Source organism: Notamacropus eugenii, chromosome 1 (genome assembly GCF_028372415.1).
Source record: "Notamacropus eugenii isolate mMacEug1 chromosome 1, mMacEug1.pri_v2, whole genome shotgun sequence".
Taxonomy (NCBI): Eukaryota; Metazoa; Chordata; class Mammalia; order Diprotodontia; family Macropodidae; genus Notamacropus; species Notamacropus eugenii.
The window spans coordinates 168,829,364-168,846,496 of record NC_092872.1 but is presented as its reverse complement, the minus strand read 5'-3'; the positions used below and the strand labels follow the sequence as shown (position 1 = coordinate 168,846,496).

The 17,133-nt window shown below is 41.5% G+C and overlaps 1 protein-coding gene across 1 annotated transcript in view; it reads right to left on the bottom strand.

Moving 5' to 3' along the window:
* FANCI (FA complementation group I) overlaps window positions 1–17,133 on the bottom strand; it is a 57,315-nt gene that overhangs the window by 2,609 nt on the left and 37,573 nt on the right. The window contains exons 28-36 of the mRNA XM_072618081.1: window positions 15,703–15,819; window positions 9,368–9,419; window positions 8,714–8,841; window positions 8,527–8,595; window positions 8,271–8,364; window positions 7,841–8,025; window positions 788–841; window positions 653–712; window positions 1–75 (exon numbers count right to left, since the gene is read on the bottom strand). Coding sequence (XP_072474182.1) covers window positions 1–75; window positions 653–712; window positions 788–841; window positions 7,841–8,025; window positions 8,271–8,364; window positions 8,527–8,595; window positions 8,714–8,841; window positions 9,368–9,419; window positions 15,703–15,819 — 834 coding nt within the window. The remainder of the gene's footprint in view (window positions 76–652; window positions 713–787; window positions 842–7,840; window positions 8,026–8,270; window positions 8,365–8,526; window positions 8,596–8,713; window positions 8,842–9,367; window positions 9,420–15,702; window positions 15,820–17,133) is intronic.

The following is a 17,133-nucleotide window of genomic DNA, read 5'->3' as shown; positions in this document are numbered from 1 at the left end:
CATGGCTGTGGTAACTGCAGCAGTTTTCTCCTTTTTCTTCTCTCCTGCAAAGCTTAGGCTTTCATTCTGGATGTTCTAAAGGAATTGAAAGCAAGATGCCCATTAGGTTTGTCCCTACAGGCCTCACCCCGTGAGAATTCAGAGGGAACAGAGAAAGGGCTCTCTCTTCAGCTGAACTGAGGGAAAAAGCCTATGTCTGCTTGTTAGACTCATCTCATCAGCAGTGACGCTGCCCTCTTGACAGGTAGTTCTGCTACCGTATTTCTGTCTTCGCTGCCCCTTTGTTCATATTCCCAATGGGCTTTCCATAGCAATTTTAGTATTACCAAGTCCCTAGTCCCAAGTACATGTTCATTTCCTCCTCTAAATACTAGACAGGAAATGCCTTCTTCCCAATGAAATCAAAGGATTCTTGCCAGGTAAAAACTGTATGAATGCAGAGAAACGTCTCCTTCCTTTGAAAGCTTCTGAACCTAGAGTGTGTTCTCTTCTGGGAGCTACGAGATGCTCAGCAATAGACTGGACACTATTTGCTGTGAACTTGGTAAAATACCAGGCCTCTTATCAGTAGCCTCTGTGCACATGGAAGAAATCCTTTTTGGGTACTTGATTACATTGTAGATCTCAAACCCATAGTCCCTGCTCTGCTTACCTGCACATAAGAGATGAAGGCATAGCACTGGGGTGTCAGATGGGAGCCTGAGAGTTTAACCTGCAAAGCAGAAGTACAATGACTGCATTACAAATAAAACCTCTCCTTCCCCTCCCTCCTGAAAGGCAAACCTACCAGTTTTTCCATACGGTTAGGAATTCCTCCTGAGCTACGGCAAACCTGGAGAAACTGACAGAAAAGAGAATCTTTGTTTCAGTTTTCCCTACACGGCAGTGAAAGTCAGTGTGGTGGAAGGAAAAGAGTGTTGGGCTTGGAGTCAAAGGGCATGGGTTTGAATCCTGACCACAGACAAGTCACTGAGTCAAGAAACATTTATTAAGCACCTACAGTGTTTGAGGCAATGCTTGAAGTGCTGAGGATACAAACAAATGCTGCTCCCAATTAGCCTCCATTCTAATGGAGAGAAACCATGTGAATAATTACATAAATGCAGGATCTATACGGTGTGAATGGAAGGGTCTAGCCACAGAGGGAAGTTGGGAATGGCTCCTGTAGAGAGTGGCATCTGGGCTGAGTCCTAAAGGAGGCCAGGGAAGGCAGGAGTCAGAAGTGAGGGAGGAGGATGTGCATCTAGGCTCAGAGGACAGCCAGTGCAAGTGTCTGGGGTGGGGGGATGTGGGTGCGTGTGCATCATCTGTGTAACTGGCTGGTTGAGTGCTTGGAGGAGAGTAAAGGGTAAAAACTGGAAATGTCCCAACTGGAGATAATAGGGAGCCACTGGAGTTTTGAGCAATATCAGTGGGCAGCTGAGTAGAGGTTAAGTGGGAGTGGGGAAGAGACTTGAGGCAGGGAGACCAATTTGAAAAGTACTGTAATATAGCTCCAGGAGAGATGAGGAGGGCCAGCATCCAACTGGTAGCTAAGTCATTGCTTTTCCTGAGCATCAGTCTCTTAAATTTATAAAATGGGGGTAAATACTTGTGCCACTTATCTCCCAGAGCTATCATGAAAGCACCTTCTAAAGGTAAACTACTATTACTTTTCCACTGAGTAATGCTCCTGGATGAAATATCTCAAGTCAAGTCAACAAGAGTTTCTTAAGCACCTGTGATGTTTCAGGCACTGTGCTAAATAAATACCGGGGATACAAAGAAATGCAGAACTAAACAGTTCCTGCTCTCAAGGAACTCACAGTCTAATGGAGATAACATGCCAACAACAAACTGTACAAAGAAGATACAGACAGGATAACTTGGAGACAGCAGGGGGAAGGGAGGAGCACTAAGGAGGCCTGCGAAAGGCTTTCACAAAAGGTAAGATTTTAGTTGGGATTTGAAGGAAGCCAGGAGGTAGAAGTTAGGAGAAAGAGCTTTCCAGGCCTGGGGGGCAGGCACTGAAAATGCTCAGAGTAAGGACATACAGCGTCTTGTATGAAGAACAACCAAGAAGCCAGTGTGACTGGATTGCAGATTATGTGGGAATAAGGTGTAAAAAGATTGGAAAGGTAGAAGAGGCACTGGGTATGAAGGGCTTTGAATGTCAAAGACAGGATTTTGTATTTAAACCTGGAGATGACAGTGAGCCATTGGACCTTATTTGATGGGAGAGAGATATGTGACATGGTCAGACCTGCACTTTAGGAAGAACTGACAGCTGAGTGGAGGGTAGACTGCAGATATTCACCTAGCAGACTACTGCAATAGTCTAGGCATGAGGTGATGAAGGCCTGCTCCAGGGTGGTAGCAGTGCCAGAGAGAGAGAGAGATTATGGAGGTAACCTTGGCAACAAACTGGATATGGTGATGAAAGAGAGTCAAGGGAATGACCGCTGGGTTGTTAGCCTGGGTGACTGGGCAGTATTATGGAAGTAAGGAACAGGGGAGTTCAGTTTGGGACATACTGAATTTAAAATGTCTAGGAGGGGCAATTATGCGGCATGGGATAGAGCACTAACCCTGGAGTCTGAGACACTAGCTAGCTGTGTGACCCTGGGCTAGTCACTTAACTGTGACTGCCTCCAAAAAAAAAGTTTGAGACATCCAGTTTGAGATGTCTCAATAGACAGTTGGAGATAGGAGTCTGGAGGTTGAGAGACAAGTTAAGGTTGGATATCTGGGAATCATCAGCACAGAGGTAACTGAATCCATGGGAATTGATGAGATCACCAGTGAAATGTTATAGAGAAGGAGCTGGCAAAGGTGATGGGTTAAATTTGGGCCTTGGGCCATAGTTTGTCAACCCCTGCTATAGTGGGAGAAAAGGGCCTAGGACAAAGCTTTGGAGGACATTGTATGACCTGGATGAAGATCCAGCCAAGAAAAGTGAGAAGCAGCAAAAAAAGAGGTAGGAGGAGAACCAAGATGGAACAATGTCATGAAAGAAAGTATGAAGGAGAAAGTGACTGACAAAGTCAAAGGCTGCAGAGAGATCAAGAAAGATGAGGACTGGGAAAAGGCCATTCCTTAGATTGGCCAATTAAGAGATGTGGGTAACTTTGGAAAGAGCAGTTTCAGCTGAATAAATCTCACTGTCACAAAAGTATAGGAGAAAAGAGAAGAATTTGTACAGAATTGAGGAGATGAAGCTATCTTTTCTTCCAGAAACACATATAGCATTTTATTGTGGGGAATGGGAGAGAACAGAAGCCTTTCCTTCATGCCTGATTTTCCTACACTTAAGTACACCTCAGTTCTGTGCCTAGAGGGGCCCTTACCTTATCAAGCCAATTGTCCCTTTATCTGGGACACCAGGCTATCTCATTATTATCCTCTGTGAGAATGCCAACACAGATGTTGCCAAGACTACGACTCACTTCGAAGCTCCTTCCCCTGTCCCACCATGACTGTCAACTGCCTAGGAACAGGTATAAATGTCTGAATGCATCATGGTATTTTCTATGCCTTTCTGATTATTAGGCTACTCTTGGACACAGTGATTTGATTAGCTGGTTTGAACTACTCTTTGTTTTCTTGTTCTGGACTGAAACATCTGCTAAGTACAAAGCAAAGGATACTTGCTAATGAATACCAAATGATTCAATGATTTGCCTTTTCTCTGGCAAGGACGGATGTTAGTGTCAGGGTACAATGATGACAATGATGATAGCTCACCTTTGCCTTAGTAACTCTACAGCTCTCAAAGCACTTTATTCACAGCTCTGAGTAAATGACGAGTACTAACCAGTTCATAAAGAAAAGAAGGTTCAGAGATGTTGACTTGCCTAGTGTCCCAGAGCTAAGACTCAAAAATGAATCTCTTTGACTCTTAATGCTTTCCATTATTTTACGAGGCCTTTCAACCCCATCATTCCTCACTCAAGCTGTTATCTTATCTTTTCCTTCTTTTGCATAGCCAAGTTTCTAGAGAAAACTGTCTGCAGTTGACAACTTTTCTTACTTCTCATCTGCTTCTGTTTCGGACAATCAACTAAAACTGCTCTTTCCAAGGTCACCAATGATCACTTTGTTCATCCTTTACCTTCCTGCAGTGTTTGACACTGCTGACCACCCACCTCCTCTTAGATACTCTCTTCTTCTAGGTTTCTGTGACATTACTCCTCCAGAGTTTCAATCTCACATCTTCAAATACCTGCTATTTTCACCAAAATGTCCTACAGGTATCAGGTGCAATATGTCCAGAATACAATTAATTCCCTAGAAACCCCCCTCCCTATATTCCTATTCCTGTCAAGAAAGCACCATCCTTCTTTCAATGATTCAGGACCACAGCTTCAGGCCTCAGTCTTTCACTCAGGTGCCCTCACCTGTTATCCAAAAAGATAGTCTTGGCAACTCTACAAGCACATTCATTCTCTTCCTCTCATCCTCTTCTTCCTACCTACATGGCCATGGTCCTCTTTTAAGCCCTCATGACCTCTTGCCTGAACTACTGAAACAGCCTCCTAAATGGGCCTCCTTACACCCGACTTTTCCCCATTCTGAACCATTCTCAACCAAGCTGTCAAATGACGTTACTACAGAGGTCCAACCATGTTATTTTCCTGTGTAAGATGTTTCAGTGGTTCCCTGTCATTTCTAGGATAAAATACAAATGTTCCTGGACTTTTTGCCAAGATTATTGCCTGAATGAGAGGCAGACCTCTCAATCCTCACATACCTATGTCAGCAAAACCTTGAAGTTTGCATCAGACAAAGAAAAAATTAAGAAATTCAATGAGAAACTACACTAAGTGACAAATTCCACTCCAGAAAGGCATCAAAAGTCAGCTAGCAGCCCACAATAGGGAAGGACCGTTCCCTGTCCCTGTCTTTCCCACCTCCACCCAGCCTCCCTGTCCATCCCAAACAAAACATAGGCCAGTACCTCCCAGCTTGACCATAGATGGAGCACTTGTAGCCTACAAGGCTGTGTCCAGATGCAAGAGCAGGGGGAGCCCCTAAGAAAATACCAGAGGAGAGACCTTGAAAATCCCATTAATGGCATTGTAGTGCTTGGACTGAGACAGCCCAGGCCTAGCAGCTCTGAGTCCCTAAAAATGTCCTGATATGGCACAGAGGGCCCTAACGATACAGCACTCTGAGCCTCAAAGATTCAGAAGGGTGCTAAACCTCACGAGGTGGAGGTCAGTATGGAAATCTAGAGTGAGACCAAGCAGAGCCAAACACTCTATCCAAAAGCGGGGTAGGGGAACAACCTGACCCCGATTCAAGAACTAAAGCTAGAGAGTGATCAGCAAATCAAAGAAAACATCAACCAGCATCAAACATTATTGCAAATTAATTCCCTAAAATTGCAACGAGAAATTCAAAGGAAAAAAGATTTTCCATAAGGACTCCACAAATGCTTAGAAGAAATGAAATGAGAGATAAATGAAATAAAAGCATTGAGATAAGAAGTGGAAGAATAAGTAGCCTAAAAGAAGTGGTAAATGGTAAAAAGTTCCTATCTAAGAAATGGAATCCCTAAAAACCAGGACAGCATGAAATACTAAAAACAAAAAAACCCTGAATAAAATATAAGATATGTGATATCAAAAACAAATGACCTGGAAAACAGGTCAAGGATAGAAAATCTGAGTTGTTGGACTGCCTGAAAACCAAGTTTACAAAACAAAAGCCTGGACACTATATTTAAAATAATCATAAATGAAAACTGCCAAGATCTATTAGATCCAGAAGGTAAAGTAAAACTAGAAATAATTCACTGATCATCTCTTGAAAATAACCCCAAAACAAAAAGTCCTAGGAATGTCACAGCCAATATTCAGAGCTTTCCACACAAAGTAAAAATATTGAAGACACACAGAAAGAAGCAGTTCAGTTACAGAAAAGGTCATGCAAGACGTTGAAGCTTCTACTAAAATCCAGGGGAATTCTTGGAATACAATATTTGAAAAAGCACAAAAGAAAGGCTTACAAACCAAAAATATTTTGCCTGGTAAAACTGAATATAATTCTAAAGGGGAAAAAATGGACCTCAAGGGAGTAGAGGACTTTCACACATCTCTGAATCAAAAACCAGAGCTGAGTGGGAACTTTGAAATACAAATACAAGAGTCAAGAGAAACCGAGAAAGAAAAATTTATCTCAGTAAATGGAAGAAGTTGTACAATGATGTATTTCCAACATGGTAACATGAGGAGAAGAAACAAGTATCCCTCCAGAACCTTATTGTCTTTCAAGGATACTGAACATTATAAACAAGAAAAAGAGGTTGTAAACTGGTTCTGTTCCAAGAATCTGAAGGGGGGAAAGGAGAAAGAGGTGAGTAGAATTTGTTATTTCTCATAACTAGGGGGCATAAGAATATACAATTAGAGGAAGAGATGAGGGGGATGGGAATCAGAGGAACTTCCCTCTTATCTGGAACGAGAGAAGAGTCTGACATAGTTTGTAGTAGAAATGCATCCAACTCAACAAGGAAACAAGTAGGGATGGGTAAGGAGGGAAGAGTCACAGGGGAAACAGAAGGGAAAGGGGAGGAGGAATCAAAGGAAACATACATGAAGGAAGAGATTATTCGGAAACTGAGGATGTCTAAAAATGTTGCTTTTTGAAGTGGCAATGAACATAAAGTTTTGGGGGGCCTATAAAGCTGGGAACTTGTAACTTGTTGACTGAACAAGTAACGGCATGTGAATGTAATGGCATACTCCTGTGCTTTAAGAAATGATGGAATGGGGGGTTCAGAGAAGCCTGGGAAGACACATGTGAACTGATACACAGCAAGCAGGACTAGGAGAACAATGCATACAGTGACCACAACATGGGAAAAACAAACAACTCTGAAAGAATTAAGAAATCTGATCAGCACAGTGATCAGCCACGAATCTAGAAAACCAGCGATGAAACACGACCCCTACCTGCTGACAAGGCGAAGGACACAGTGCTAGGTGAGATAGTTATGTGGACTCTGAAGTTGGTTTTGTTTGACCAACACATCTGTAAGAAGAGGTTTTGTTGTTTTTTCATTTTCAATGGGAGGAGTAGTTTGGGAGAGAGATGAGAAGGTGGATTTTTGCTCATTGAAAAAATGCAGAGAGGCAAATCAAAGATTCAGAAAGAAGAACAGACAGGCAGGGGAGTTTTGAAAGTAATGTGTAAAGTTTATACTTTTTAAAAAAGCAAATGGTGTGAAAGAGATATAGTTACAGATATGTCCTCTTTTTATATTCCGCTGTGTTTGGAAATGCTTTTTTGGTGTTTAAATTTAGAAGGAAAAAAAAAAACACCTCCATTTGGCATTTAAAGCCCTTCAGAATCTGGCTCTAACCCATCCTTCCAGGCTGATTACATTAGTCCTTCCCACACACTGTATGCTCCAGCCAAACAGGCCTACTTGCTGTTTCATCTACATGGTCCCTTATCCCCCACCTCTGTGCATTTGAACTCAGGCCTTCCTTGCCTCCAGGCCCAGTGCTCTATCACTGTGTCACCAGCTGCCTCTGCAGAAGTCAGGAGACTTGGGTTCTAATGTAGAATCATTACTTACTAGTCACATGACCTTGGGCAAGTCACTTAACCATTCCAAACCTCAGTTTCCTCATCTGAAAAAATGGGGATATATATACTTATCTAACAGGTCTGTTAGGTAATGCTGGAGAGGCCTATCTCAAATAAGACCAAACCAATGACTACTATAAGGCCTTGGAAGAAGGCTGACCTGGTTTGTTGCAGTTTTATGATGTGAATTTGAAAGCAGACTCTCCTGTTCTGAGCTGGTGGTCATGGTAGAATAGACTCAGCATGACTTCTGTCAGTTACTCACATATTTAACAAGGGCTGTAAGGATGGTGTAGATTCTGCTGAGGTTCCTTAGAAGGCTGTCCACACAGCTGCCTGATGGGAGTGCTGTCTGCACCAGCTCATGGAAAACTGTAAGCAGAGTCCCAAGTTGCAGGATAGCTGCCTTCTCGAGGGCCTGGTTTATCGAGACTTCCTGAGAAGCCTCCTCTGAGAGGAGAAAACATCAGCGGTAAACCCAACACAGCTTCAACAGAGTTAAAAATTAGAGCAATGCACTCAGTCTTTCTACTTTATCATGAGTCTAGTGAAAATAAGTTTGTGATTTACCAGCAATAAATACCACACTGACATAAAGTTACACTAACTGAACCTCAGAAATTTCCCTTCTATAGAACAGTTCAATGTGGCTTTAGTCTCAGTTCCAAACTATTTTCACGTGAATGAGCACTTACCTGACAGAGTCTCATGGCCGAGATGTCCCTTCAGCTTGGTGATCAGCCAGTCTACTTCTTCCAAGACCTTCTCAGCCTGACTGAGAACCTGTAACTACAACAGAAAAAGCAATGATGACGTGTGTAGTCCTCACCTCAGACAGGGAACACGGAGATATGGGAGCCAGACCCCGGGTTTCAACTACTATAGTTTGTTCTTGGTCACTTCTTGTATGTAGTGAATGATAATCCACAAGGTTCTGGTAGCAACACTTACACAGACAGTGGGAGCTGCGGTTCTTAGGTTCACCATAGCAAAGTGGTTTGGTTTTTCTACTTCTATATCCTGGGGAAGAAGAAAGTAAGAGTCATCAGCACAGAGGAGATCTCTTTTCAGACCAGAACAGACTCATGGCTCCCAGGCTTCCAGCCTGAGGCCTGGAGCATTCACAGCATTGACAAACCTGATCCAGATCTCCCAGCTGTCCATGGATATCCTGGGCCAGGTCACGTAGAAGGCTAACAGGACTCTTGCACAGCACATGGAGGCTGAAGAGCAGGTTCATTAGGCCCTTGCAGAATGAGGCATCCTCTAAGAAAAGAAAGGAAATAGTACTCCATGATCAAGTTACAGGCCCGTGAGCCCACCTTGGCCTACTCCAAGAAAAGCAGGGAAACTGCTGAAGAGAGCTGGTCAGATCACACTGGAGTCCAGGGCTGGGGAACCTGTGGTGTCGAGGCCACAGGGGGCACTCTAGGTCCTTAAGTATAGCCCTTTGATTGAATCCAAACTTCACAGAACAAATCCCCTTAATAAAAGGATTTGTTCTGTAAAACCTGGACTCAATCAAAAGGCCACACTCAAAGTTTTAGACAGCTACGTGTGGCCTCAAAGCCACAGGTTCCCCACCTCTGTTGTAGTCTGTCCTGTCACACTCTAACCCTCTTGCTATCTATCCAAGCCAGATAAGAGAAGGCAATTGTCTACTATCATGAGAGAACAAAGTCACCAAACCAACAGAAGACTAGTATAGTCCCAGTGTCAAAGAATATTTGTTTTACTAAATGCCATTTGATGACAATGGTTTATATGTGGCATAAAAAAGAAAAGCACATACCCAGACTGTTTTCCTTGCACATCTTGACTGTCCAGGACAGCATCTGAATAAGCTGTATCAAAGTAGAAGTATCATCATTCATATGTTAGTAACAAACAAAAAAATGGGTTCTAAGCATTGTCAAAAATAAATGACCACTGGGCATTTATTTCCAACTCTAAGCAAATGATTTGCCAATAACTTGGGCACAATCCATTCCAATTTTGTTCTAGTATTCTCTTGAAAATTAATTCTAAGTCTATAATCAAGGACTTTTTTCAGAATGATTTTGTGCTTGACTTAAAGATTCAAGACCTGACATCGTTTCAGGGATTAAAATTTACTAATCTTCCTGCCATCTCCAGATAGGAGTTATTAAATTTACACATATAAAGAATGCTATCATCAAAGTTTTGTGGGGAATAGTTTCCCATTGTATCTAGCTGCACTGATTTTGTTCACGGAAAATATTTCCCATTGCATGTAATGAAAATTATCTGTGAAGGAAGGGGAAGGACATGAAACAATAACCAAAAAAATCTGTTAAGCCTATCTTTTAAAAAAAGTAATTACCAAATTCATCACAGCATTTTCAAAACTGTTCTGTATGTCTGTCTGCCTATGATCTCATATGTGAATTTCCCCGTATTGTTCATATCTCCCCCATCTCCATTCCACAGCCCCTCCCCCCCAATCCAAAGCTTTCTCTTCTAACAACTAAAACTGGTTAAAAACAACAACAGAAAAAATCCATATGCTGGCTATGTCTGAAAATTTATGTCTCCTACACCTCTAGTCTACCACCTTTGTCAAGAGGTAGGAAACATGATCCAACACATTAGTCTTTTTGAATTGTGGTTGGTCATTCATTAGAGTTTAGTATTCTAAAGTTTTCTTTCCTTTAAATGTTATAGTCATTGTATTAATTGTTCTCCTTTCATCATTTCATAGAAGTCTTCCTAGATTTCTCTAGATCCATCCTTTATTGTAATTTCTTCCGACATAATATTCCATTATATTTATATAGTATAATTTCTTTCAGCTCGTCCCATGTTGCTTGGCAACCCTTTAGTCTCTAGTCCTTTGCCACAAATGTAGAATTCCTGTAAATATTTTTGTACATATGGGTCCTTTCCCTCAATGATCTTTTTGGGGCACAGGCCTAGTAATAACATCAGTGGGTCAAAAAATATAGAAAGTTTAGTGTCTTTTTTTAGGTGTAGCTCCAAACTGTTTGCTAGGAGAATGGCTATAATTTATGTGCATTAAGGTGCTTGTTCTCCCACATTCCCTCCAACAATGGGCATTTTTCTTTTTTATTATCTTTGCCAATCTGAGGGGTGTGAGGTGAAACTTTACCATAATTTGCATTTCTCTTAATATTTGTGATTTTTGAACATTTTAAAATATGATTTTTGATAGCTTGTACTTCTTTTGAGAAATGCTGGTCCATATTCTCTGACAACTTATCTATTGGGGAATGGCTCTTGTTTGTGTGTGTGTGTGTGTGTGTATGTGGATTACCCATGTGTCTAACCCATGTCTTAGATATTAGACCTTCATCAGAAAAATTTGCTGCAAAGAGTTTTTCCCCCCATTAACTCTCTTCTAATTCTTGATGTCTTCAGCAATGTCAGAACAGCAGAGAACTTTTGTTCAGTGATTTTCTGATTGTTAATCTCAAGTGATCCATAAAACAGGGAGATGTATACTTGCCAAAAGTGTTTGCCACTGTCATGGAGACTATCCATCAAGAGTACAAAATAAAAGGATTCCCTACTGCTTTTTAGTTGCTACAAATGCTCCAGTTTATAGATACCATTATGCTGATTGCATCAAACTCCTCAGCAATAAAACGGTCCCAAATGAGTTCCATAATCATGCAAAAAAACAAAACTTGGCCAGCTAGTCACATAGGAAAAAACAAGTGGATAAAAAATGACAGGCTATGATGTACGATTGCTGGAACAGTCCATAAAGCTGGTCTATCAGGCAAATATTGTAGATGAATAAAATGGGCAATGAACTAGATCCAGATGTGAAAAAGGGACAAGAGCAGGCTGGACTGCCTTTGGGAAACTCTGGACTTTTAATTAACCCAAGGTTATACCTGAAACAAAGGTCTGTCTTTTTAACCCCAATATTCTTCTGGTGATGCATATCAGACTTCAAAGAATTAAAAGTGCAGACCAATGAAACATGCTACCAACAAAGAATAGTACAGGAGTGGCATAAGAGATATCAGAAGAATGTATGACTGAAAAAAGAAGATGGGCAGGTCATGCAGTGAAATGAACAATTATGAACAGCACAGATGCTCCACTGGTACTTACATGATGCTAAGAGATCTGTGGAAGAGTACTCAGCTTACTGGGTAAAGACTTGTGGAACAGGATAAGAAGGTACAGAAGAGTTCAATGTACAACTAAGATAGTATTATGCATGAAGTTGGTCCTTAATGACCACTGAACAGGACATTCAGTCACGCTCTTTCCTTCTAACAGTCTAGCTGCACTGCATGTCAGTATGATTTTAGTGAAGGATTTGATATAGGAAAAGTTAGAAAGTGGGCTAACTAACAGTACAGCTAGATGGATCTCACCTGGTTGAATGGTTGGACTCAGTCAGTCATTACCAGTTCATCTTCCACATGGCAGTTTTCCAAGGGAGTATGTGAGGAATGTGTGCTTTGCTGTCTTGCCCCTAGCATTCTCTCTTTTACAAATTTAAAAAACATGCCATCTATGCTTTTATCCAAGTAACTGATAAAGGTGTTAGCATATAGTAAAGGAGAGATCCCTAGCACAATACAACAGAGAGACCTTTCCAAGCTGACATGGAATCATTAATGATGACTGGATTTGGGTATTTAACTAATTCCAAATCTTCTAACTGTATTATTATTTTGCCCACACATCTTCATTTTTTTCCATAAGAATAGTCATGCAACTACACTGACTGGGTCCACTGTAAATTTGTTTTATCTAATTCTCTACCCCATTCTCCACAGGGGTTGCTTCAAATTTCTCTCCTCAAGCTTCCCTCATTACTCCTCCCCTTCACTCTCATGGCTGAGGCCTTACCTTACACCTTACTGAGAAGGTAGAGGCCATGTGCCATGGGGATTCTCTTCCCCTTTTTTAATCTTGTAACTATCATCACCTTTCCCCCTCCCCCACTCTCTGTTCCTTTACTCTAGTCTGAGGAATAGATGACCCACCTCTGCTCTAAGGCCAACACCTCTATATGCATCCTTGATCTTGTCCCTTCCTATCTTCTCTATCCTCACAACCATCCCCTCTGTCTCTTATTTTCACTTCCTCCCAAGATTCTGGTTCCTTCCTTGCTGCGTACACATTTAAATGCTTGAAAAATCTTCTCTCGATCCTACTACCCCTTCAAGTTCTCATCCTTTATCTCCACTCCTTTTTTCAGTCAAACTTTTAGAAGAAACCAGCCACACCAGCAGTTGGTTCTTAACTTGTAGGTGTGCCACAGACCTCTTTGCTAGGTTCTCTATGGACCTCTTCTCTGAACGAGCTTTTAAAATGTACAAAATGAAATATCTAGGATTAGAAATGAAACCAGCTACATTGAAATGCAGCTATCAAAATGTTAAGTTTTTTTAAAGGCCACAAATCACAGGTTAAGAATCACTGTTTTATACTCATTGCCTTGACTTTTCTTCTGTCTCTTCTCAGCCCTTTGTTGTCTGGCTTCTAACATCTTCACTCTGTTACTGCTCTCTCCAAAGTGACCAATGATCTTATAACTGTCACGTTTGATGGGCTCTGCTCAATCCTCATCCTTCTTGACCTCTGTGACACTGTCAACCACTTTTCTCCTGGATATTGTCTCTCTTTCAGATCTCCTCCTACCCCTTTTTTAAACACCCCCTAGTTAGTGTCCTTTGCTAGATCATCATCCATATCACAGTCTCTAACTTGTATACCCCAAGGCTGTCCAAGGCCCTTTTCTCTTTTCTGTCTCTCTCAATATTCTCTTGGTGACTTCATCAGCATACATGAGTTTACTCATCTCATGCTAATGACTTTTAGATCTACAGATCAATATAGATATTCTCTTCTACTGAGCTATAGTCATGGATCAACAAATGCCTACTAAACATTTCAAAAAGAAGGTCCTGTAAGCATTTAAAATTCAACATGCCCTCTGACAAGGGCAGAGGAGAGTGGGACCATCACTTCCCTATTCCTGGAAGGTGTGCCCCTCTTAATGTAGACCAAGATTGTATTAGTTTTGGCTGTCATTTCATGCTGCTGACCTGTAGTGACAAAATTTTTTCCATAAACAAGTGCGGTCTAATTATGCCTTTCCTATCTTATACTTGATTTTTTTTGCACCCAAGAACAAGAATTTACATTTATCCTTACCGAATTTTGTCTTATTGGATTCAGCCCAATACTCTAGGTGGAGAACCTGTGACCTCAAGGCCACATGTGGCCCTCCAGGGCGTCAAATTTGGCCCTTTGACTGGATCCAAACTTCACAGAACAAATCCCATTAGTAAAAGAATTTGTTCTGTAAAACTTGGACTCAGTCAAAAGGCTACACCCAAGGACATAGAAGGTCATAGGTTCCCCAGCCCTGCCTGAGACCATCAAGATCATTTTGGATCTTGACTGTCTTCCAGTGTATGGGTTATTCCTCTCACTTTTGTGTCATCTGAAAATGCGACAAAGGAGGGGAGAGAGGGAGAGAATAAGCACTTCTTAAGCACTTATGTGTTAGCACTGTGTAAAGTGCCTTACAAATATTATCTTATTACATTCTTATCAATGTTTTTTAGGTATACTCCAGCTCTGGCTTGAGGCCTGTCATTCTACATTTTAAGCCAGGGTCCAGAAATCCAAAACGTATTCCTAAATTTTTTTTTTAGTTCCAAATGTATAATTGTTCTTCTTCCTTTCCTCCTATGTGACACTCTTCCATTTTCCAACTTCCTGACACAGATGATCAGATTTCCTCTTTGCTTCTTCAGATCTTTTCTCATGGAGAGATGCTCCTCAAGTATATTCACCTTCTCTTTCAGGAGGGAGACTAGTCTGCTCTTTGAACAGATAGCAGTCATTTGGCCATGGCAGAAATATGAATATCACACCCTTCATGCAAACCACTACAAAATTTACCCTGCTTTCCTGACAGAGCCTCAGGTTCCCAAACTGCCTGTAGGTTTTTAATAGCTTATCTCCTTAGCATTTCATTAACACACCTTTACTCCCTTTAAAAAAATTGTCTTTCTCCACCCCTTTGCTCTTTTATCACAGTTTTTCACAACTTGACAGCCTCACCTAACTTTTTTCCCTTCTCTCACTCACATTTGTTGTGGTCTTCTCTTAACAATATTGCAGATGCCTTTCTTACCTTCCCAATCACCTCATTTACGAGTCCCTTTTCCTCTGATCCCTCTCTTCCATACTGTCCTTCCTTCAGCTACAGTTGTTGGTCTTCAATGATTCTCCAAGTCCTACATTCTTCCTTTCCCAAATTCAATCTCTAACTTTCTTCCGAAGTGCAAAGCCCTCTAAATTACCCATCATTCCTCCTCCCTCATATTCAAGTCTTTTTCTTCTCTTAGACCCTTTTACCTCAAGACCATTTCTTTCAGAATCTAGAAATCACAGGCTGGCCTAAAGTGCCTCCAACTCCTTCTCCAAGTGAAGGAAAGCAATCTGGCAGCCCAGCCCTTCAAGGACACAGCATCCTTGGATCTGGTAAGAACTGCCCCTCTCCTCATTTCTGTATTTTCCAAGTAGAATGTCCCTCAGTGAAAGAGGCCAAGAAAAGAGAGACACCTCTGGCTCTCTGAGCTGCAGCATACATCTCCATGGCTCCATGCATCCCCACCTGATGCGGTACTTCTCTTCCTTCAGCTGACCTGGTGGCAAAGACTCCTGTAGAATGCTCTGGTCATTTTCCTACCAGTCTGTAACATTATTCACACTGACTCTAGGAGGAGGGCATGGTAAAGAAGATCCCAGTTGACTATGGAGTATCAGAAACTAAAGTTTATAAGTCTAGAGCTGGAAGAAACTTTACAAAATCATCTAGTTAAACTCCACCATTGTATAGAGAGGAAACAGACCATTCATACTAGTCCAAGGTCATATAGATATTAAGTAGCAAAGCCAGAATGCTTTCACATATACAGCTTGACAGGAAGACTGATTGAGACAATATACAGCTTATATTAATGGGAGTTAACTTTAAGGCAGAAGCAAACATATATAGATACTTTATAATATGCTAAAACAGGGTATCCAATTATTTTCATGATGCAAAACTATCTTTTTTGAGGAAAGCTAACCTGATAATTCAAAGCTTAGTACCAGTACCTGAGGGGAGGAGGGATCCAGTAGCTTGGACAAACTGGAAAGAACAGTCACTAATAGGACAGCCTCTTTGCCATTGAAATCATCATCTTGGCTGCTGAGCAGGTTCACTAGAGATCGCTGCGTGAAGAAAGTTCACAGGATTATTGACAGATATGTCTTCCTGGTAAAGATGCGGTGTGATTAGGGCTTTGATTTCACTGGTATAAGGAGCTCCTAGAAGAGGAAACAACTGCTTTCCCAGAGCAGACAGGCCCTATCTCTCCAACTTAGAGTTTCAGAGAGTTGCTTAGAATGATGAGAGGTTAAATGATTTGCCCAGGTTCACATAGCCTATTTGTGTCAAAGGTCCCAGGCCAATTCTATCCACTGCGCCATACTGTCTTTCCTGCCTGGTATAAGGGAGAAATAATTTAGTCAGAGATTTCTATGTCAGGGGGAGAATTAAAAGCAAATAAAGTTTTGATAAGTTTCAACATCCCAGAAATATAATGCTTATTTGAGGGATAAACAACAAAATATTTTAGGAATTTCTAGTCTGAGACTAAAAACCAAGTTATGACCAATGTGATAGAGATATTCTAACCATCCTATGGATTCAAAGTAAAGGGATAATACTCAGATTCTAGTAAGTGAATAATTTTACCTTAAAGACAGTACCTATACATCATCTTTTTGTGACTGAAGCTGCCAGGCAGCTAGGTGGCACAGTGCATAAGGTACTAGGTTTGTGGATAGGACGCCCTGTGCTCAAGTCTGTCTCAGACTCATGTGATCCTGGGAAAATCACTTACCTTCTCTGTAGTTCAGTTTCTTCATCTGTATAATAAAAAAGTTGGACCTGATGTTCTACTCTGTGGCAGGCACTGTGTTAATGTGCTGGGGACACAAAATGAGGCAAAAAATCTCTGCCCTCAAAGAGTTCACAATCCAATGGGGGAAGACAAGACAGAAAGAAGCTGAAAAAGGAGGTTACATGTGCTGGGGTATGATGACTGGGAGAGAAGTGATCTGAGGTAAGAGTTTCAGAGTTGATTCCATCTTACAGACTAGGGTAGGAGGGGGCCAGGTTATAAAGGGTTTTGAATGCTAAATAGAGAGTTATGTATCTGCTCCTGGAGGCAACAGGAAGCCACTGGAATTTATTGAGTGGAACTTATTGAGTGGGTGAGGGGGTGACATGATCAGATTTGATCTTTAGGAAAATCACTTTAGTAAAGTGGCTGAATGGAGAATGGTTTGGAATGAGGAGAGACTTGAAGCAGGCAGACCTACCAGCAGGCTATTGCAGCAACCAAGGCATGAGAATGTGACAAGAGCCTGCACCAGGGGATGACAGTGTCAAGAGGAGAGAGGGGGGTATATTCAGGAAATGTTGAAAAAGTGAAATTGACAGGACTTGGCAATAGCTTGGATATGGGGGAGAGAGACAGT